The sequence below is a fragment of the Saimiri boliviensis genome, chromosome 17, assembly GCF_048565385.1.
Source record: "Saimiri boliviensis isolate mSaiBol1 chromosome 17, mSaiBol1.pri, whole genome shotgun sequence".
NCBI lineage: Eukaryota > Metazoa > Chordata > Mammalia > Primates > Cebidae > Saimiri > Saimiri boliviensis.
The window spans coordinates 43,998,679-44,020,948 of record NC_133465.1 but is presented as its reverse complement, the minus strand read 5'-3'; the positions used below and the strand labels follow the sequence as shown (position 1 = coordinate 44,020,948).

Below are 22,270 nucleotides of genomic sequence, written 5' to 3'. Positions count from 1 at the left end.
GTCGAGGCAGGCAGATCACCTGAGGTCAGGAGTTCAAGACCAGCCTAGCCAACACGGTGAAACACCATCTCTACCAAAAATATAAAATTAGCCAGGCATGGTGGTGTATGCCTGTACTCCCAGCTACTTGAGAGGCTGAGGCAGGAGAATCACTTGAACCCAGGAAACAGAGGTTGCAGTGAGCTGAGATTGTGCCATTGCACTCCAGCCTGGGCAACAGAGCAAGACTCTGTCTAAAAAAAAAAGAAAAAAAAATTGTTATTTGCAGAGGTCAACTGGAAAGCAAGGAACATTTTTAGCAACCACCACCCATGCCTGCCTACATACACTCAATGATCTTGGACATCAAAGATTCAGACATTGGGAGTTTGGAGGGGGTTCAAAGGGAAGAAACCAAAAGACAGCATGCACCTGCGGGGCCAGATTGCCTGGAGAAGCAGGAAGCCCATCATCGATGGAAAGTGATGGGTAGGCAGGCAGGAGCTTTGTTCTGTGGCTTCCCCAAGAATCCATGCCCTTCCAGATCCAAGGAGGCTGGCTCAGACAGCACTGACTCCGGGCCCCCAAGTTACTATGCCTAGCGGGAAGGAGGTGAGGGGTAAAAAAATGGGAAAGAACAAGAGTAGCCACGGTTTTCATGAAGAACAAAAGAAGGGGCTAGGTGTGGTGGCTCACGCCTGTAATCCTAGCACTTTGGGAGGCTGAGGCAGATCACTTGTCAGGAGTTCGAGACCAGTCTGGCCAATATGGTGAGACCTCATCTCTACTAAAAAAATTCAAAAAAAGAGAAACAGGCATGGTGACAGGCATCTGTAGCCCAGCTACTCAGAAAACTGAGGCAGGAGTATCACTTGAACCCAGGAGGTAGAGGTTGCAGTAAGCTGAGATCGTGCCACTGCACTCCAGCCTGGGTGGACAAAGATTCTATCTTAAAATAAATAAATAAATAAATAATAAAGGAGAAGATAGAACTTAGGATGACAAAATGAAGGCGGAAGGGGTGGAAGGAGTGGAGGCAAAACTGTGTTCACTGTCTTCTCTTTGCCCACCTCTCTTCCCACACCCTGCCCTGCCACCATTGCCACTGTGTTTGTCAGTTTTGTGGTGCAGAAAGAGGCCTGGGTTGGGGGGACAGACACCTGGGTGGAAGCTCTGGCTCTGTCACAAACACTGTGGTGCTAAGGAAGTCCCTTCACCCTCTGCAAGTAGGCTTGTTTATTGTCCCTGAGGCTGAGTGACGGTGATGGTGGTGGTTTGGGTGGGTGGTGTAGGGAAGTCAGAGCTCTGGTGTGAGTCTCCAATGTGATCTTGGGTGAGTCTCAGTGTCTGCATCTGTGAAATGGGGATAAGAACATTCACTGTACATGGCTTTGGGGAAGATTCATTCAGATAAGGCACATGAAAAACACTTTATAAGCTGCCTCAGTGTGTACAAAGACTGCTTATGATACTATCAGGCTGTCTTTCCTACCCTCGCCATCCCCATTCTCAAATCCCAGCTCAGCAGCATGGGGTCAGGGGGTGCAGGCAGCCAGAGCAGACTGCCAGGAGATGCAGCTTGGCCCTTTGCTGCCAGGAGCCTGAGTGGAGCAGAGGGTGGAGACAGGGGCACAAGCTCATCCGCGGTTGCTATGGCGCCCCATCCTGGATTTGCCCATCTCTCCTAATGGAGCAAAGGGCAGACAGAGGGAGGGAGAGAGGGAGAGCGAGCACAACTGGTGCCTTCCTCCCCCCTTCCCTCCATCCCTCTCTGGAGCAGATGTGGGTGGGGGAGGGAGGGAGCCTGGATACTGGACAGGAGCGGAGGAAAGAGTGGGGTGCCAGGATTAAGAGGTTTGAGATAGGGGGCCACACTGAGAGAGGAGGGGGCAGGGCCCTCATACCTACGTCCAGAAGCCAGCTGCTGACGTTAGAGAGAAGAAAAAAGCAGATGAGCTGGCACCAGGCACCAGCAGGAGACGGAGAGGGAGCCAGAAAGAGAGAACACCAGGATAGGAAGTGTGGAGGCAGACAGCCCCCAGCCTGCAGCCTTTGCCTGAGCTGTCCTGAGCCTGGACCCCAGAGTCCTGAGAGCTGCCCCAAGGATGGGCACCAGGGGAGCAGTCATGCCGCCTCCTGTGTGGGGGCTGCTAGGCTGCTATTTCATCTGTGGCTGGGCTCTGGGGGGTCCACGGCCCCTCCGCTCTCTGCCCCCTCTGTCTTCCCAAGTTGAGCCAGGATCTGTGCCCATGCAGGTGCCCCCAGAGGGAGCCGAGGCCGCCCTCGCTTATCTTTACTCTGGAGATGCCCAGCAGCTGTCGCAGGTGAATTGCAGTGAGGGCTATGAAGCGCGTGGGGCAGGAGCCATGCCAGGGCTCCCCCCAACCCTACAGGGGGCAGCGGGCACTCTTGCCCAGGCCGCCAATTTTCTCAACATGTTGCTGCAAGCCAACGACATCCGTGAGTCCAGTGTGGAGGAGGATGTGGAGTGGTACCAGGCACTGGTCCGCAGCGTGGCTGAGGGGGACCCAAGAGCATACAGGGTTTTGCTGACCTTTAACTCTCCACCAGGGGCCAGCCATCTACAGCTGGCCCTGCAGGCCACCCGGACTGGGGAGGAAACCATCCTTCAGGACTTGTCTAGGAACTGGGTACAGGAGGAGAACCCACCTGGGGACCTGGACACCCCGACCCTGAAGAAGCGGGTGTTGACCAATGACCTAGGGAGCCTTGGCAGCCCCAAGTGGCCGCAGGCAGATGGCTATGTGGGGGACACGCAGCAGGTGAGGCTGTCTCCTCCTTTCCTGGAATGCCAGGAGGGACGGCTCCGACCTGGCTGGCTGATCACACTCTCTGCCACCTTCTATGGACTCAAGCCAGACCTCAGCCCAGAGGTCAGGTAAGTGGGTTTGTGCAGGATTGGATGCGTGTGTGGGCCTGTAGGGGAAGGAAGCACAGGTCCCCTCAGCTGCGCATGGGCCAATTGGCATGAACATGTGTATGCCTGGGGGGCACACAGATATGGATATTTGCACTCAGCTATGTGTACCAGCAGTTGGCTCTGGGAATCTAACTATCTGTTAACACATACAGGTGTGAGTGTACGTGTGTGTGAATCAACCCATTTAAGTCATATTTATCTGGGTTTATGTGCTCGACCACATGCAGGAATGTCTGTGAGCCTGTGCATATACAAATAGGTATACATATGCAGCATACATCTATATCCAGGTATACACACATATGTAGAGATGTGTCAGTAGAGACAGGCAGAGATCTTGGTCCCCAGGCCTGAGGAGTGAATGCAAGAGGCAGGAGAGGTCTTGGTGCGGATGACAGTGACAATCCATGCACCAGGCTTGTCAGAGGAGAGCCGGGCGGGCACTTCGGGAGTTCAACCTGCTGCTCTCTAGCTATTGAGATCTGTAAAAGGAGGCTTTCCAGGAGAAGGAAAACATTTTTTTGAGACGGAGTCTCACTCTGTTGCCCTGGCTGGAGTGCAGTGGTACAATCTCGGCTCACTGCAGCCTCTGCCTCCCAGGTTCAAATGATTCTCCTGCCTCAGCATCCCGAGTAGCTGGCATTACAGGTGCATACCACCAAGCCCAGCTAATTTTTGTATTTTTAGTAAAGACGGGGTTTCATCATGTTGGCCAGGCTGGTCTCAAACTCCTGACCTCAGGTGATCCTCCCACCTCAGCCTCCCAAAGTGTTGGGATTACAGGCATGAGCCACCGCACCTGGCTGAAGGAAAACTCTTGAGGGGGCTTGGAATCAATGCTCTTTCTGCCAAGGAGCTGGCTGAGTGAGTCCCCAGGGCCATCTCCTTACACCGAGCAGGCCCCACTGTCCTGCCTGTCTTGATGATGCAGAAGGTTGTGATTCTCTTCCAGTAACTGACCTCCTCCCTCAACCACAGAAAAGAAGAATTGAGGGTCCTATTGGGAAGGGAGCAGCAACTGAGCCTGGGATGGCAGGGCATTCAACAATCAACACTCCTTCTCCAGCTCCGTGCCCCCATTCATTGTTCCCAGCAGGGTTCCCCTCCTGCCAGCAGGCAGCCTGGCTTCTTGCCAGCTCAGCCCAGAGCAGAGGCTGGGGAGCTGCTGGTCCAAGTCAGGGCTCCTCCATTTCATATCTCCTTTCCTGTGATCAATTCAGACCTGGCTTGGGCAGAGAGAGAAGCTGGTTCTCTGTTTGTGTAGCTGAGCTGATCTCTGTTTGTGTGTGTGTGTACATACATGAGGAAGTGTGAAAATCCCCTTCAGAGGATCATCAGGGCCCTGGCTCCTGCCATGTCTTGACATGCGCCCTCCCTCTACTCCTTGATAGAAACCAGGAAATGATAGGATGTCAAAAAGCCGAGGGCTGGAGAGAACAACCTAGTAGGAAAGAGACTGTTGTCCACAGAGACAGTGAGCATGCATGACACTGGAGAAACGGAGTGCATGCATGCTCTTCACACACACCACAGGCACTGGGCTAAAGTTTGCAAAGACTGCATTGTCCCCAAATCCAGTGCCTGTAGGGGCAGAAAAGTGTGATCCCTATCCCTTTCCTCACTCATCATAAGGGTCACAACACTCTATAACGAAAGACAGATTGACAAGAGAAAAGGCATAACAAATTTATTTAATCAAAAGTTTTTGTTTTTTGAGACAGAGTCTCACTCTGTAGCCCAGCCTGGAGTGCAGTGGTGCAATCTCGGCTTATTGCAACCTCTGCCTCCTGAGTTCAAGTGATTCTCCTGCCTCAGCCTCCTGAGTAGCTGGGATTACAGACGCCTGCCACCACACCTGGCTAATTTTTGTATTTTTAGTAGAGACAGGGTTTCTCCACGTGTCCAGGCTGTTCTCGAACTCCTGGTCTCAGGTGATCTACCCGCTTCGACCTCCCAGAGTGCTAGGATTACAGGCATAATCCACTGCACCCCGCCTATTTAATCAGAGTTTTACATGACACAGGAGCCTTCAGAAATGAAGACCTAGTGGCAGAGGCTCAGTGACTTACATATATAATCCTAGCACTTTGGGAGCCCAGGCAGGAAGGTGGCTTGAGCCCAGAAGTTCAAGACCAGCCTGAGCAATATAACCAGACCTTGTCTCCACTAAAAATAATTTTTTTTTTTTTTTTTTGAGACGGAGTTTCGCTCTTGTTACCCAGGCTGGAGTGCAATGGCGCGATCTCGGCTCACCGCAACCTCCGCCTCCTGGGTTCAGGCAATTCTCCTGCCTCAGCCTCCCGAGTAGCTGGGATTATAGGCACGCCCCACCATGCCCAGCTAATTTTTTGTATTTTTAGTAGAGACGGGGTTTCACCATGTTGACCAGGATGGTCTTGATCTCTCGACCTCGTGATCCACCCGCCTCGGCCTCCCAAAGTGCTGGGATTACAGGCTTGAGCCACCGCGCCCGGCCTAAAAATAATTTTTTAAAACTAGCCAGGCATGGTGACACATGCCTGTGGTCACATGAGGTGAGAGGATCACTTGAGTTATGATCATACAACTGCACTCCAACCTGGGCAACAGAGCAAGACCGTGTCTAAGAAAAAAGAAAGACAGAGCCGGGCGCGGTGGCTGAAGCCTGTAATCCCAGCACTTTGGGAGGCCAAGGCGGGTGGATCACAAGGTCGAGAGATCGAGACCAACCTGGTCAACATGGTGAAACCCCGTCTCTACTAAAAATACAAAAAAAAAAAAATTAGCTGGGCATGGTGGCGCGTGCCTATAATCCCAGCTACTCAGGAGGCTGAGGCAGGAGAATTGCCTGAACCCAGGAGGTAGAGGTTGCGGTGAGCCGAGATCGTGCCATTGCACTCCAGCCTGGGTAACAAGAGCGAAACTCCGTCTCAAAAAAAAAAAAAAAAAAAAAGAAAGACAGAAAAGATAGACTCTGGCCGGGTGCGGTGACTCAAGCCTGTAATCCCAGCACTTTGGGAGGCTGAGGCGGGTGGATCACGAGGTCGAGAGATCGAGACCATCCTGGTCAACATGGTGAAACCGCGTCTCTACTAAAAATACAAAAAATTAGCTGGGCATGGTGGCGTGTGCCTGTAATCCCAGCTACTCAGGAGGCTGAGGCAGGAGAATTGCCTGAACCCAGGAGGCAGAGGTTGCGGTGAGCCGAGATCGCGCCATTGCACTCCAGCCTGGGTAACAAGAGCTAAACTCCATCTCAAAAAAAAAAAAAAAAAAAAAGATAGACTCAGGGAAAACTGTTAATTGTTATGCTTAGCTTCAGTGAAGAATGGTCAGCCCTGTAGAAATGTGATTGGACAAAAGAGGCTATGAACTAATGGTGGCATACCAAGTGTGGAAACTCAGCCAGGCCCTCTCTGTTCAGCTTCCTCTCGGCCTGTGTAGCATCCTTCCTCCCAGGTAGAGGGCAGGATCCCTCTGGAATGAGGGTCATATGACCTACTTACTACCAGTCAAGGCAGGCCAGAGAATTTCTTTATGACCAGCCCCTACACAGAAAGGCAGGGGAAGATGAGAATAATGCTTTTTGGTTTTATGTCTTGCTCTAGGGGAGGGAGATTCTAGTTTCTATGACCTGCCTTAGGGAAGGGGAATTCTGGTTTCTAGAACTCACTTCAGTGGGGAGAAGAAAGGGTGGGAGATAAGAGGGCAGGAGAAGGTCAGAGAGACCTTACTTCTGAGCCCTTCTCATCTCCTTCAGTTCAAAGTCCTCAGCATGCCAAAGTGCCATAATTTGGAGTATCGTTTTCTGGGCCCCAACAATGCCCAGGGACACATGTCCACTTTGGCATCCATCACTGTGCCCCTAACTGCTGATTCACTGCCGTAGGGGGCAGGTGCAGATGGCCATAGATCTCCAGAGCGTGGACGTCAATCAGTGTGCAAGTGGCCCAGGCTGGTACTCCAGCACACACCTGTGTGATCTCAACAGCACCCAGGTAAGGATGAGGAGGATGCGGGGGACACTACAACTCAGTGCTCCAGGATCCCTCCCCAGGGCTCCTCCCTGAGCCTCCATTATGTATCTCCTTTCCTTCCCGGAACCACACTCTCCATGTAACACAGCTCTGGGCTCCTCTTGGCCCACAAACGGTGCTCCATTGGTCTCTCTACAAAAGGATATTCCATTTTGATGAAATAAATGGAATTGCTGGTTGGGGTGTGGGAGGAATCTAACCAACAAAGGAGCTCAAAGAGGCCTGGGACCAGTGACTGCTATGGGACCTGGGCCAGATGCAGGTGGATTCAAAGCTCTGGGTGCAGGTGACTCACAGTGACAGAGAGCGCTGGTTGGTAATCATGCAGGCCCAGCACTGGGAAACTGGGAGGCCAGTGAACTCATCCGCTCCGTGGTTACAATGACTGCACACTTGTTCCTAAGCTGAACTGAAGCCAGGGCAAGTCCTGTGGCCTGCTGGGGCTGGCAGGCATATTGTTCTGTGTGCACAGGTGGTCCTACTGCTCTTCAGGGCACACATGTCTGCAGCCAGAGGTGGAGGGATATAAAAGGACTCCCACCATCCAGTTCACTGTTTAACCCAGACACATTCGCTTCTCTGGGTGCATGTTTGTTTAATTGTGCAGACTGTGGCAGCAACAGAGTGCAGTCTGGTGGTCCAGGAATGAGGGGAAGTTGGGCCACAGCTTCACAAGCACCACACACTAACCCTTCTAGGTGAGGTCAGGGGCTGGATATAGACTCTTCTAAGGTTAACCCCTTCCTTTGAGCCACTGATGTCTGTTCCTAGCCATTCCCCGCAATAGAACTGACCTCATTTGCTCATATTCCTGGCCTGGCTCTGAGGTCTACTCTGGCCCCTGCTGGGCAAACATCAATGGGAGGAGGTGGAATAAAGGCTGGCCTTGGCATCCCACCAGGCTGGCATTAGCCTGGCATTAAGGCTGGGAAAAACAGCCCTGTGCCAAAGCCAGATGGCCCCTGATGAAAGAAGCTGCTCCTCCGTGGGGGCCTTTCCAGTCCATTTATGTGCCAAGGAGAGAAGCTGGTGGGGACCCTTTGAAGCAGGATGTAGGCACACAAGGTGTGGCTGGGCTCAGAGCCTTCCCTGCTTCCACCTCCACTCGTATCTTGCCCTAGCGAGAGCTGGGCACTAGGAAATGGGTCCTATGAGGCTCCTGTCTCTGCCAGTCTGAACAAAAGGGTGATTTCTCACCATGTTCTTTGCTCAGGGTCTCTTTGGGAAGAGAGGCAACAGCAGAGGTAGGGTAGGGTACAGTTTCTACAGAGGGAAGACTTTGCAAGGACTAGAGAGCACTTCCAGAGGGATTCCCTAGTGTGTACTCAAGTCCCATGGATAGGAAGGTAGATGGACCCTCCATCTCTCTCAGGGAAAAGCCCCACATAAACACATATTGTGTTTGTCATCCCCACAGTGTGTCCCCCTGGAGAGTCAGGGCTTTGTTCTTGGCCGCTACCTCTGCCGCTGCCGACCTGGATTCTACGGGGCAAGCCGCTCTGGGGGTATGTAAGTGTGATTAGGGCTGGGCATGCGTTTTACAGGAGAGGCTGGACAGGAGGGCACATCTCAGGAAGAAAGGCAGGTGGGGGTAAGACCCTGGGAGGAAACTTGTGGGGCAAGAGCAGAAGGTTGAGAGAAGCAGGAGAGGCAAGCAGGGTGCAGTGTGGGGGTGTCTGCACCTTCTGAGTGTGAGCCCATAACATGCAGATGTGATGCAAGTTGGCCTCCCAAGGAGCCCTAGCTTGGCATCACCTCTTCCTGGTACTCTGCCTTCCCAAGGAAGCACCCATTCCCACTTGTCCCTGGAGCCCTAGATCACAGGAGAACAGGGAGAGGTCTGCGGTAACTATCAGGAGAACCAGCTGGGATGTCAGGAGGCTCTAGCTGGGTCGCTCTCCCTGCACCCATCTTGTTCTTTATAGGGTTAGAGGGCAGTGCCTTCCAGAGTACCGGGCAATTCGGGTCCCCCGAAGGCAGATCTGGGAGGCTGCTGCGGTGCCTGCCATGTCCTGAGGGCTGCAGCAGCTGCATGGATGCCACACCGTGCCTGGTGGAAGAGGCCGCGGCGCTGCGGGCCACTGTGCTGGCCTGCCAGGCCTGCTGCATGCTGGCCATCTTCCTGAGCATGCTGGTCTCCTACCGCTGCCGCCGGAACAAGGCAAGGAAGGCCCCACACCTCATGCACACGAGTCAACCCGTCTCAGCTGGAGACCTGAGACTACCTAAGACCAGAATTTAGAAGAAATGGGTTCTAATCTTGATTCTAACTCACTATGCAGCATTATGCAAGCGATTTCTCCACCTTGGACTTGCTTCCTCATCTGTAAAATAAGAGCATTGAACTTGATTCATAAATGCTAGTTGAATATCTACTCTAAGCAAAACACTGCCTAGGCTTGAGAGGAAGTGATCTGGGCCCGCACAGAGCTCCCAGTTTAATGGAGAAAGCAGACATGTAAAGAAAATGACAGTACAGTGAGACGGGCAAAGATGGAGGTGCCTGTCTGTTGCTGTGGGAGCTCACAGAAAGTCATCCTGCCTTAGATGGCATGGGAAAGACATTCTGGATATGACATGAGCCAGGCTTGAAGATTAACTGGACACTTACTGGGCCCAGAAGGGGTACCTGATTCTAGGCAAGGGAGCAGCCTGACCCAGTGCTTGAGGAACACATGAGATCCCTTCCAGCTTCAGCAGCCTCTGATTTGAGCCAAGGTCTGCAGCAAGGCCCTGAGCGGGAACGGGAGAACACAGGGATGTGGGTGGGAATGATGTGAAACCTCAGCCTTAGCCAGGTTTAGTGCCAGTGGAGCTGAGCCTGTGGTGACAGTGGGGGTGTGACTGTGGGCAGAGAGGGCAGAGCCAGTGTTACAGGGTGAAGCCTTAGCTCAGGGCCCGAGAGCCTCCGGCACCATCGTCCAGGCTCCGCTCACATGCCTCTCTCCTTGCTTCACAGAGGATCTGGGCATCTGGAGTGGTTCTGCTGGAAACTGTCCTTTTCGGATTCCTGCTGCTTTACTTTCCTGTGAGTCTGTGGCCAGAGGCTGGCCCTACCTTCCAGCATCCCCTATAGCCCCAGAACCCTTCCTCTTCTCTGCCCTTTCGAGGGGATTCAGAGACCTCAGATTTCTCCTACTCATACCCACAAATGGCAAGCTGGTCTATGAGTTCTGGAGCCCCAGGCTTAAAACAGCTCTGTGACTTGGGCAAGTTACCTAACCTCTTTAACATTTCAGCAGCTCCTCTGCAGAATGAAGGTGGTGATGCCTCTATTTCAGGGTTGTTGGGAGGATCCACAATGAGCTTAGCATGGGCCTTGCCCACAGCAGAAGCACCGTGGAGAGCAGAGACTTTTGCCCCTCCCCACCAGGTCTTCATCCTATACTTCAAGCCCAGTGTATTCCGCTGCATCGCTCTTCGCTGGGTGCGGCTGCTGGGTTTTGCAATCGTCTACGGCACCATCATACTCAAGCTTTACAGGTATGGCCTGGGGCAGACTGCTCTCATGCTGCTCATCCCGGACCACCCCAGCTCACTCATGGAATGCCGTTTTTCAAAGCCAGACCCTTGCCAGCCCCACTCCCCTGTGCCCCCAAGTACAACCCCCATCACCATAGCCTTCTCCTCCACGTAACTTTTGGGCGGGTAGCAAGAGGCACAAACCATGAAAAGGATGGAAGGACAAGTGCCTGTGTGGAGGGGAGGGCAGCAATGGACAGAAGCCAGGGCACTGGCTCCCTCTCCGTGGTCCTCCCAGGTTCCTGCAATCTACCCTGTATATTCCTTTTTTTCCTTTTTTTGAGGCAGAGTCTAGCTCTGTCATCCAGGCTGGAGTGCAGTGGTGCGATCTCTGCTCACTGCAACCTCTGCCTCCCCAGTTCAAGGATTCTCCCGTGTTCAAGGATTCTCCCGCCTCAGCCTCCCAAGTAGCTGGGATTACAGGCCACCACACCCAGCTAATTTTTGTATTTTTAGTAGAGACGGGGTTTGACTGTGTTGGCCAGGTTGGTCTGGAACTCCTGACCTCGTGATTCGCTCCCCTCGGCCTCCCAAAGTGCTGGGATTACAAGCGTGAGCCACCATGCAAGACCAACCCTATGTATCCTAACCCTCACAGAGTGCTGCAGCTGTTTCTGTCTCGAACGGCCCAGCGGAGCACCCTTCTGAGCAGCGGGCGGCTGCTGCGGCGCCTGGGGCTGCTCCTGCTACCTGTGCTGGGCTTCCTGGTTGTGTGGACCGTAGGCGCCCTGGAGCGAGGCATCCAGCACGCGCCTCTGGTGATCCGAGGCCACACTCCCACTGGCCGCCACTTCTACCTCTGTCACCACGACCGCTGGGACTACATCATGGTTGTGGGTGAGCTGCTTCTGCTGAGCCTGGCCTCATGCTTGTCCCTGACTCTCAGCCTCCCAGGGTCCTCTTGTTCTGGTTCTCCTGCCTTGTCCCCAGACCCCCGGCCCAGGCTACCCGTAGCACATGCTTCAGAGAAAGGGGTGGCGTGGTGCTGAGGCGGCGCCGACTCTCTCCCTCCCGCCTCCTCGCAGCTGAGCTGCTGCTGCTGTGCTGGGGCAGCTTCCTGTGCTATGCCACGCGGGCTGTGCTCTCCACCTTCCACGAGCCGCGCTACATGGGCATCGCCCTGCACAACGAGCTGCTGCTTTCCGCTGCCTTCCACACGGCCAGGTGAGGACCGACCCGCCTACCAACCACAGCCCCTTCCATTCTTATATTTTGAGATGGAGTCTCTCTCCGTAGCCCAGGATGGAGTGCTTTGGGGCCATCTTGGCTCACTGCAACCTCCGCCTCACAGTTTCAAGCGATTCTCTTGCCTCAGTCTCCCCAGTAGTTGGGACTACAGGCACCTGCCACCACGCCCAGCTAATTTTTGCATTTTTAGTAGCGACGGGGTTTCACCATGTTGGTCAGGCTGGTCTCGAACTCCTGACCTTGTGATCTGCCCACCCCGGCCTCCCAAAGTGCTGAGATTACAGGTGTGGGTCACCATGGCTGGCCCCCTTCCACTCTTAACACCACTCCTCACCTGTCCCATCCCACGCCATCCTGGTGACACTGCTATGCCTCAGCATGGTGAGGAAGGCCCCCACTTCTAGCTCTCTCCCTACCGCCCAGATGTCCATACTGTACTGTACTCCAGGCCTGGCCCAGGTGAGGAGGCCCCCGACACACAAGAGGAAGACAAGTACCTTTCTCCTAACTCCTTACCCCTCCCAAGCACCTCTCCAGCACTTAACATACTCCTTCCCACACTTGCTCAGTCCTCCCTGCATTCTGCCCTCACTCCTCAGCCATAAGAGCAGCAGGCTGCTGTGTGTCAGTAAGGACCAGGCCCTGTGGTGGAGACAGAGTTAACCCACAGAGTGGGCCTAAGAGTCTGAAGCACACGTCTGTGTTGTATATACACAGCCAAAGGAAAGTGAGCTGGAGTAGTCTGGGAAGGCTTCTTGGAGGTGGGGGTTAACAGGATTGAGGTGGGACCTAAATCCTGGAGAGGACAGGAGAGGGCAGAACGCCTCCTTGTCCTAAGGGGATCAGGGCTGGGGCTGGGGTGAAACGCTAGTGAGAAGGTGAAGCGGCAGAGGCCACTCCCGCCTGCAGTAATGATCCCCCATCCCGCCCCCAGGTTTGTGCTGGTTCCCTCCCTGCACCCGGACTGGACCCTCCTCCTCTTCTTCTTCCATACCCACAGCACAGTCACGGCCACGCTGGCTTTGATCTTCATCCCTAAGGTGAGGCCTTCCCCTCCTGCCTGTGAGGCAGACCCCAGCCCCTCTGTCAGGGGTGCTGTGGCTCTGTTGTCCCGCAGCGCCCTCTGCAGGCCAGGGTGAGGACGACAGAGGTCCTGGGTGAGTGAGCAGAGTGCCGGGGGGCCCTAAGCTAGGTGCCCACTTGGGTGGGGATGCTCTCTGCTTCCGGTTCCTGGGCAAGGGAAAGAAGAACTAGAGCTGGAGAGGCTCTCTCCTGCACCTGGAAGGTTGGCACACTCTGGTAATCTACTCAGAAGCAGGTACACAGGGAGAGGTGGGGGAGCTGAAGGACCAGGCTAGGAATTGCAGTGTCGGGGGCTTGAAACCACCCTGCTCTCTGAGCTACAGTCAGGGAGGATGATGGGAGTAAAACTCTAAAGACCCCTAGAATTCCAAATCAGAGAAGGGGTGAAGCGTCACCAAGTAAAGACACATTCCCCAGGGCAGGTGAGAGTAGGAGTGGACAGGGAACCAGGGTGAGTCTTATTCCCACTCACATGCGCCCCTGCCAGTTCTGGAAGCTGGGGGCTCCTCCTCGGGAGGAGATGGTGGATGAGGTGTACGAGGATGAGCTGGAACTGCAGCACTCAGGCTCCTACTTCGGCAGCAGCATCGCCTCAGCCTGGAGTGAGCGCAGCCTGGACCCTGGAGACATTCGGGTATGTGTCACCCTCCCTGCCTCCTTTTAATGCTAGCTTTTAGGAACAGAGCAGAGGGAGCACTGGGACCTGCCACCTGGGCGGTGTGCCACTGCGAGTCCTCTTCCCTCCAAGACCTGCTCTCTCCCTTCTCCACCACTGCCCGAAACTGATTCCCCTGACTCTATGCAAAGGAGGCCACACACACCCAAGTGGGAAAACCCCAAAGTCCCAGAACCAGATTCCAGAAGCCCAGGCCATGTGGCAAGCTAGCGGCAGGTCCAAGAGTGGAGACCCCATGTCCTCCACTCTTACTCAGCAGGAGCATCAAGTAGGGGGCAGACTAAGAAACCCCTCAGCTGGCTGGGCATGGTGGCTCATGCTTGTAACCCCAACACTTTGGGAGGCTGAGACAGGTGGATCTCTTGAGGCCAGGAGTTTAAGACCAGCCTGGCCAACATGACGAAATCCCATCTCTACTAAAAATACAACAATTAACTGGATGTGGTGGTGCGTGTCTGTGGTCCCACCTACTCAGGAGGCCGAGGTGGGAGGAGGATCACTGGAGCCTCGTAAGTCAAGGCTGCAGCAAGCTGAGATCGTGCCACTGCACTCCCGCCTGGGGGACAGAGCACAACTCTGTCTCAAAAAAAAAAAAAAACCTTAGCCCCTAGCAAAGCAGGATGGTTGGTGACCCTAGGGCAGGCGTCCCCAAACTTTTTACACAGGGGGCCAGTTCACTGTCCCTCAGACCGCTGGAGGGCCGCCACGTACTGTGCTCCTCTCACTGACCACCAATGAAAGAGGTGCCCCTTCCTGAAGTGTGGTGGGGGACCGGATAAATGGCCTCAGGGGGACGCATGCCCTAGGGCCATCTGTGGGGTTCGGTGGATCAGGCGGTGAATAGCCACCAGGATCCCCTTTCCCTGGACCTGACAGGTCTTAGAGAGAGGAAGTTCTTCCTGGGTCTACACTGGAAGAGCATGTTTATTCTCGTTTCTGTGCTCAAGGATATCATTATAGTCACCAGAACCCTAATAAGAGGCTCAGTGGGTAACATACAAGGAGAGCTGAGTCTAAGCCCATTGTTTTATACAATCCAGGGTCTAGGAACCATCGTGAGAAGCCATTCTCTCCATCTCCTCCACCTCTACTGGGGTTCCCTCCACACCTCACTTGTCTGCAGGCTCACAAAGCGAGTCCTTACATCTCCCGAGTCCTTCCTTATCCCAACTGCCCCTGCCCATTTCCGCCTTGTGTCCTCACCCTCTGAGCTCTGCCTGTCCTGCCTCCTGAGACCCCAATCCAGCTGAAGGCCCAGGGAGTATGGAGCGGCAACTCCACCCCTAACTCCCCACTTTCTGGAACACAAGCCAATCTGCAGCCCCTGTCTGGCTTTGGGGAGAAACCCAGGTCATAAGACTTTTAAAGTCCCGTTCCATCATTTACACCTGAACACCACATTTCGTACCAACTAGTCTCAATCTCATATAATGCTCTTAAGGAAGGTAACACTGGTCACCCAGGTAACACTGCTTTACAGGAAATGCAGAGGCTCAGAGGGGTCATGAAAACAGCCTCCAGGCACACAGCATATTGAGTGTCCCCCAAGCTACTGACTTCCCACCCGACCACAATGCCCCAGAGAAGGTAGTACACCTGAGTCCTCTGAGCTGACTGCGTCCGGCTGGGACTCAGGTTGGCAACTGATCTCACGGGTGAACAAAGAGGTGAATTCTGAGAGTTTTAGAAGCAGGGAAGAGATACAGCTTGATGGAAAGAGATCCCCCAGGGAAAATGGTCTATGCAAGGGCGGAGGGCCAGCCAGCCAGGGAATGGAGGGAGCTCACCTGCAGCCTGCTTTCCTTCCTGCCGCCCTGCAGAATGAGCTAAAGAAGCTCTATGCCCAGCTGGAGGTCCACAAGACCAAGGAAATGGCTGTGAACAACCCCCACCTGCCCAAGAAGCGGGGCAGCTCACGCCAGGGGCTGGGCCGCTCCTTCATCAGGTACCTGGCAGAATTCCCCGAGGCCCTGGCCAGGCGGCACTCCCGGGACTTGGGCTCCCCGGGCCGCGGCAGCCTGCCTGGCTCCTCCCGCCGCCGGCTTCTCAGCTCCAGCCTCCAGGAACCCGAGGGGACACCGGCTCGCAAGTCCCGCAGCACCTACGGCCAGCGCAGGGAGCAGGACCCGCCTCTTCTTGACTCACTGCTGAGGAGGAAGCTGGCCAAGAAGGCCTCTCGGACAGAGAGCCGGGAGGCGGTGGACGGGCCTCCTGCCCTGGGCTTCAGGTCGGCCAGCGCCCACAACCTGACAGTGGGAGAGAGGCTCCCCAGAGCCCGGCCCGCCCCTCTGCAGAAGTCGCTCAGCGTGGCCGGCTCCAGGGAAAAGGCCTTGCTCATGGCCAGCCAGGCCTACCTGGAGGAGACCTACCGGCAAGCAAAGGAGCGGGAGGAGCGGAAGAAAGCCGAGGCAGCCATGGCCAGCCTGGTGCGGAGGCCATCGGCCCGGAGGCTGGAGCAGCCTCGAGGGCCTCCCCTGTCAGCTCCACCTTCCCCTGCCAAGAGCAGCAGCATGGACAGCTCTCACGCCTCTGGGAGGCTTCACGAGGAGGCCGGGAGGAGGCTGCCTCACCCACCCATCCGGCACCAGGTCTCCACCCCCATCTTGGCCCTGTCTGGGGCCTGCCTGGGAGAGCCCAGGATGCTCTCTCCCACCTCCACCTTGGCTCCAGCTCTGCTGCCAGCTCTGGCTCCAACCCCAGCCCCCGCCCTGGCACCAGTCCCAGTAGCCCCCCAAAGCCCCAACTTACTCACCTACATCTGCCCCTGGGAGAACGCAGAACTGCCGGTCAAGAAAGAAAATGTGGCCCAGGAAGGCCCCTCAGGGCCAGAGCGAGGCCACCCTTCCCCTGCCCCCGCTCGAGCCAGGCTCTGGAGGGCCCTCTCGGTTGCAGTAGAGAAAAGCAGGGCTGGGGAGAATGAGATGGACACTGAGGACGCGCACCTCCAGAGGGAAGCTAACGACGTGGGAGAAGACCGGTCCAAGATCTTCCCGAAATCCCACAGCCTCAAGGCCCCTGTTCAGCAGGGTTCCATGCACAGCCTGGGGCTGGCAATTAGAGCTCTGACCCGCTCCCGGAGTACCTACAGAGAGAAGGGGAGTGTGGACGAGAGTCCTGAGGGGCAGAATGGCAGGGCTGTGGGAGAGAGTGTGGGGGCACCCTCCCGATCGCCCAGGCTAGGCCGGCCCAAGGCGGTGAGTAAGCAGGCCGCTCTTGCCCCCTGCGATGACGAGGAGTCTCTCCAGAACCAACAGAACGCTCACACCAGCAGGATGCTCCAAGTCTGTCAACGGGAGGGCAGCAGGGAACAAGAGGACAGAGACGGGAGGACGCCCCAGGGTCTAGGGGAGCGGAAAGCTGAGACAGCGGCTAAAACAGGGCTTGCCACGCTGAGGCAAGTTTCTAGGGACAAAAATGTCGAGCAATCAAAAGGAGCCCCTGTGAGGGGGCAGGAACTGCCCAAAGCTGGCCTCCAGCCCCTTGGTAGTGCTGACCACAGGGTGGCAGAGGTATGCCCCTGGGAGATCACTGATTTAGAAACCCATCAGCTGGACAGTGGTAGCAAGGCCGAAATCTGCCCCTGGGAGATGAGTGAAGGAGCCCCTGAGTTGAAGGCACTAAGACAAGACCCAGGTGACTCCCAAGAAAAGAGGGTGGGGGCCCCAGGAAAATCGGAGCCCACCGATGTGGCTGCCACGATGAGGAAAAGACCAGAGAGGCTGGTGAGGGAGCAGGAAGCTGTGTGTCCCTGGGAGAGTGCCGATCATGGAGGTCTGTTCCCTGGGTCAGCTCCTCAAGACCCCGGCAGAATCAGAGACAGATCTGAGGCGGGGGACAGTGTGGAGGTCAGGAAGGTGGAGAAGCCTGCGGGGGAAGCTGCTGGCCCAGACACTCATACACCTGACATCGCCAGGGCAGAGCTGTGTCCCTGGGAGGCAAGTGAAAGAGGCGAGGGTGGGAAACCAGCTCAAGAGGTAGTAAAGGATCTCTCTCAGGAAAAGCAGAAAACCAGGAAAGCAACCTTTTGGAGAGAACAGAAACTGGGTGGAGACTTGGAGTCTCTTTGTCCTTGGGAGAGTACAGATTTCCGGGGCCCCTCAGCAGTCTCAATTCAGACCCCAGGAAGCTCACAGTGTTCAGGGAGTTTGGGCAGTGGCATTGCTGAAGTGTGTCCCTGGGAGGCAGGAGATGCTCCTGCTGTCGGGAAAGCAGAGATCTGTCCCTGGGAGCTGGCTGATAAGGTGATGGGGCAGGAAACACTGAATCTGGGAACAGGTGGAGAATCTCTCCAAGAAAAGGAAAAAGCCTCCAGAAAAGGAAGCTTTGGAGAGATGGGGGAACAAACCATGAAAGCAGGGCAGAAATTAAGTCAACAGCAGGAGTCGGTGTGTCCCTGGGAGAGGACGGTCCCTGGGCACTCCAGCCCATGTCTAGACAATTCCTCATCCAAAGCTGGTGGCCAGTTCCTATGCAATGGAGGAAGCAGAGCAACGAAGGTGTGTCCACAGGAAGATCTCAGGCCAGAGGCACAGGAAGCAACACCTGCCAAGGCAGAAATGTGTCCCTGGGAGGTAAATGAAAGAACAAGAGAGGAATGGACATCAGCACAGGCACCAAGAGGAGGAGAATCTCAAAAGGACAAGGAGAAAATGCCTGGAAAATCAGAAATACAAGCTGTCACAGCTTGGGAAAAGCCTGCAGGGCAGATCCAAAAGCAGGAAGCAGTCTGTCCCTGGGAGAGTATGGACCTTGGCAGCTTCTCACCACAGCCACGTCCTCAAGACACAGAGAGACCCCAAACACTTCTCCAGATGTCAGGCAGCATAGGAAGCAACGCTGCCAACATTTGCCCTTTGGATGTGGAGGAAATCCTGACTGCTGGGAAGGCAGAAATCTGTCCCTGGGAGGTGGGTGCTGGGGCAGGGGAGGAAAGCACTGCGGGAGTCAAGGACATTAGGAAATCCCCAAATGATACAGTAAAGGCTTCTGCAGTTCTTCCACCCAGGGAGACAGCTGTTACTGCTCCAGAGAAGCCACAGAAGCCAACCCCAGAGTGGGAGGTGGCTTGTCCCTGGGGGAGTGTGGGTCCAGGGGCCTCCTCTCAGCATTCAGATACTCTGGATGCTGATGGACCAAAAGCTGAGTTGCAGGAACTGGACCATGTGGGGTGCAGGCCTGCTGAGGTCTGTCCCTGGGAAGTGCAGGAAGCTGCTGCCAGTGAAAAAGCTGAGATCTATCCCTGGGAGCTGAATGAAGGAACTATTGTGAAAGGATTGGACGAAGAGAAAGGGAGTGAATCAGCAGGGCAGAGGGAGAAAGCTCTAGAAAAGGGGGGACTCACTTCCCTGGGAGAAGACCTATCAAAAGGGATGACAAAACTGTGTCAAGAACAGGAAGCTATTTGTCTTTGGGAGAGCCAGGACTTGAGGGAATCCCCTGCTCAGGCCCCCAAGATCTCAGACTTGCCCACCAGCATGAGTAGTGAAGTGGCAGAGGGACATTCCTTGGAAGCAACAGAGAAGGGGGATCTGAGACAAGACGCAAAGACAGGCTCCTTCTCAGAACATCTAACCCAAGAAAAAGCTCCAGCTTCAAACGCAGAAAAATCCACTCCTGAAGATGGGGAAAAAACAAGCAATGAGCTACAATCTGTCTGTCCATGGGAGAGCAGTGCCCCAGCAGGTTCCTTCTCCTACCCAGACAGACAGTGCCCTGACCAACCTAAAGCCAGCTCCCAGAGACCGGTCAGCACGGAGGGCAGAGCCGTTGATGTGGGTCCATGGGATGTTCCTGATGCAAGCGTGTGTAAACTTGACAGCAGTGCCAGGGCTGAGACCTATCCCTGGGAAGTGACTGAAAGAATCCCTGTCAAAGAGGTGTCAAGACAGGATGGAAAAGGGGACTCTCAAGAAGAGAAAGGCAGAGCCCCAGAAAATTCAGAACCCAAAGGTGTGCCAGTTCAGAAAAAGACAGAGATGGCAGACTTCAGGCAGGAGGAGGCTGTGTGTCCCTGGGAGAGTCAGGATGGCAGGGGACTGTCCCTACAGCCAGCCCCAGATGCTTCTGACAGCAGCAGTTCTGAGGCAGCAGGCAGTGTGGAGACCAGCGTGGCGGAAGCGTGTCTGTGGGAAGTGGAAGAGGCTCCCTCCGCCAAGGAAGCAGAGATCTGCCCTTGGGAGGCAGGTGGAGGAGCAGCAGAGGAAGGGGGACTGGAACAGGAATTACAAGGGCAGGGAGAGATGTTCCTTCAGAAGGCAGGCCCTGGAGGGACTGAAGAACACTTCTCAAAAGCAGCAGCAAAGCCCAGAGAACAGGAGGCAGTCTGCCCTGGGGAAGGCACAGGCTCAGGGCGGCTCTTGCTCCAGTCAGGTGCTCTGGACCCCGACCAACTCAAAGTCAGCCTTCAGGGAGCAGGCAGCGTGGGGAGCAGGATGGCAGAGCTGTGCCAATGGGAAATCACAGATCCAGAAGGAAATAAAATAAAGGGTACCATGGCAGACATCTGTCCTGGGGAGGAAACCGGAGTCCCATCTGAGGAATCTGGCCTCCTGGCTTTAACAGCAACTCGGACAGAATTTTTCCCCACAGCTCCTGAAAAACGACTATGCCTTTTAGTCCATGGGCCTCTGGACCACTTCCTTCCAGAAAGCAAAATCCTTTGCCCCAAGGTAAGCAGGCCAGCCGGTACTTCCACTCTAGAAGGTGTCGGAGAACTACAAGGATCTTCAGGGCTTGAGTCAAGGACCAGCTTAGCCCCAGAGCCAAGTCTCCAGGAAGCCGAGGCTCAGTCTTCCTCATTAACTGAAGACCCAGGCCAAATGGCTTTGGAAGCTGAGCGTGAAGAATTCACCCCTCCAACGGTCTATCCTTGGGACTGGGAGTAACAGCCTTCTTAGGTGAGGTCAAACACAGAGCTAGCTTTCAGGAGCCAAGGCCCTTCCCAAGCCCAAGGGTTCCCAAAGAGCTGTATCAAAAACAAGCTTGGTCACTTCCCCTCCTTGAGACCAGAAGTCAACTCATCCCAAAGACGAACCGTATGACAAGGGTACAGTTTGGACCCCAATGGGAAGGCCCACCCTGTCTTTACTTCTAATTTTTCTTCCTGTTGGAGGAAACAAGGACTGGACACTGCTTCTAAGGACTCCTTCCATCCATCTACGGTACTCACAACACAAACCACCCGAGTCTGGACACTTACCGCAAAGCCAGTGTTAGGGATGAAAGGAAGTCAGCTGTGGCCAGCCTACCTTCTCTCACGGGGAGACCCTGAATTCTCTGAAGTCTACGATGGAGCATTTTTTTTTTAAGAAGAAACTAAACAACACAAGGTGTTGACAACATAGGGACGGTGGACCACAGGCGGCTATAAAGTCCACCATAGGAAGCTGAGGAGCCATTAAATTGAAGATGAATTGGAGGAAAAGCTAAAATGACTCAAAATAGGTGCCTGAAATGCCTTAAGGACCCTGTCATTTTGACTTTGAATCTCCTGTTTCTGCTTTATGGCTTCTCATACCTGCCCTGCTTGACTGCTGAAGCAGAAACAATCAGGCGCACGGACAGCCATTTCAGCACCTGGCATCCAAAGCCGCATCAGAGACAGAGAACACGGAAGAAAGCAATTTCCCCAGGTCCTCCCCACAGTCAAGGGAGCTCTTCCTTCCAGACATCCGTGTACGCCTCCTGCTAGCTTTTTAGGGGGCCTCCCCCTCTTCCTGCTCCAGCTCATCTCACTGGCTCATTTGCCTCCCCCTAGCTTTTCAGCACTGCCATCAACAGGACCCCTCTCTTTTGTCAATGCAATTGGAGTCAAGGGGAATCTCTGGTTCTGATGCAAGAATCTCCCTTACCCCCACCCAAATCACTTGTTCAGTAACAAGAGGACACATCAATCTCCTTTCAGAGGAGCTTGAGAAAGGCAGTCCTGTATACAGCCAGAACTCCACTTCTGCCCTCTGAAAAAGGCGTGCAGTGGGGCAGGTTAGAAGCCTGAGGGCGGGAAAAGGGCACTGTGTGAAGACAAAAGCTTCTTTCTTAGGGAGCTCTCTCTTGGCTCAACTCCCTTCGCTCAACAGTTCAGGCTACCCTTGCTTAAGCAGTACTAGATTACAAAGTGCTGGGATTAGATGATAATACCAGAGGGAAATGACGAAGGAGAAAACATACAAAGAAGTCCCAAGATTGGCAAAGGGAGGTGGGGGAGGGGAAGGTGGCAGCTAGAGATGGCAGAGCTGGACGGGGGCACTAAAGATGGCAGCAAGTCACACCCTCTAACAGTACAGACGTTGAGGTCATTCATGGGGAGAAAAAGACGAAACAGGGAGACCAAATACTCAAAGGAAAAAGAGCTGCAACATCTAGTCTGCATGTAAATATGCCGGGTGGTTTGGGACTTCACAGAGTAACGAAGTACTCCATTTCCAAAAGGGAACAGAGGAATGGAGTAACCCACTCTCCTTTGGGGACCAGATGTCCTCATTCCCTTACTTAGGGCCCTTATTCTGGGCTTTTAGGGCAGTAACTGAAGTGTGGTGGTGTCCTGGGCTCTGGCTAGTTAGCCTTACAGCTTCCGAGCTAATGTGGATTTTGCTGTGCACCCCAAAACAATCCCATTGAGTCTGGTCTAGCCGGAAACAGCAAAGTTACTGCCAAACCCACTCCTGTGAAATAAACCATGTTGGGGGGGGGGTTGGAGGGGGGGCAGAAATAAAGCTTTTTCTTGACACTGCAGTTGGCTCCAGCTTATTCATAATGATTATCTTTTTTAACATTTCTAAACAGTAACAGAAGACAGATAAGGAAAGAACAATGCCTGTTCCAAAGCTGAAGGCTGTTAACACTGCAGTCTGGGAACTTTGGGTTAGC

The 22,270-nt window shown here is 54.5% G+C and overlaps 1 protein-coding gene across 1 annotated transcript; it reads left to right on the top strand.

The window, feature by feature from the left end:
- Window positions 1-1,914: 1,914 nt before the first annotated feature.
- Window positions 1,915-22,128, top strand: GPR179 (G protein-coupled receptor 179). Its single transcript, XM_003931199.3, has 11 exons — window positions 1,915-2,878; window positions 6,789-6,897; window positions 8,354-8,441; window positions 8,862-9,097; window positions 9,896-9,964; window positions 10,310-10,419; window positions 11,057-11,295; window positions 11,484-11,622; window positions 12,581-12,686; window positions 13,217-13,363; window positions 15,226-22,128. The coding sequence occupies exons 1-11, from the start codon at window positions 2,085-2,087 to the stop codon at window positions 20,287-20,289; spliced, it is 7,101 nt and encodes a 2,366-aa protein (XP_003931248.3). The 5' UTR covers window positions 1,915-2,084; the 3' UTR covers window positions 20,290-22,128.
- The last annotated feature ends 142 nt before the right edge of the window (window positions 22,129-22,270 follow it).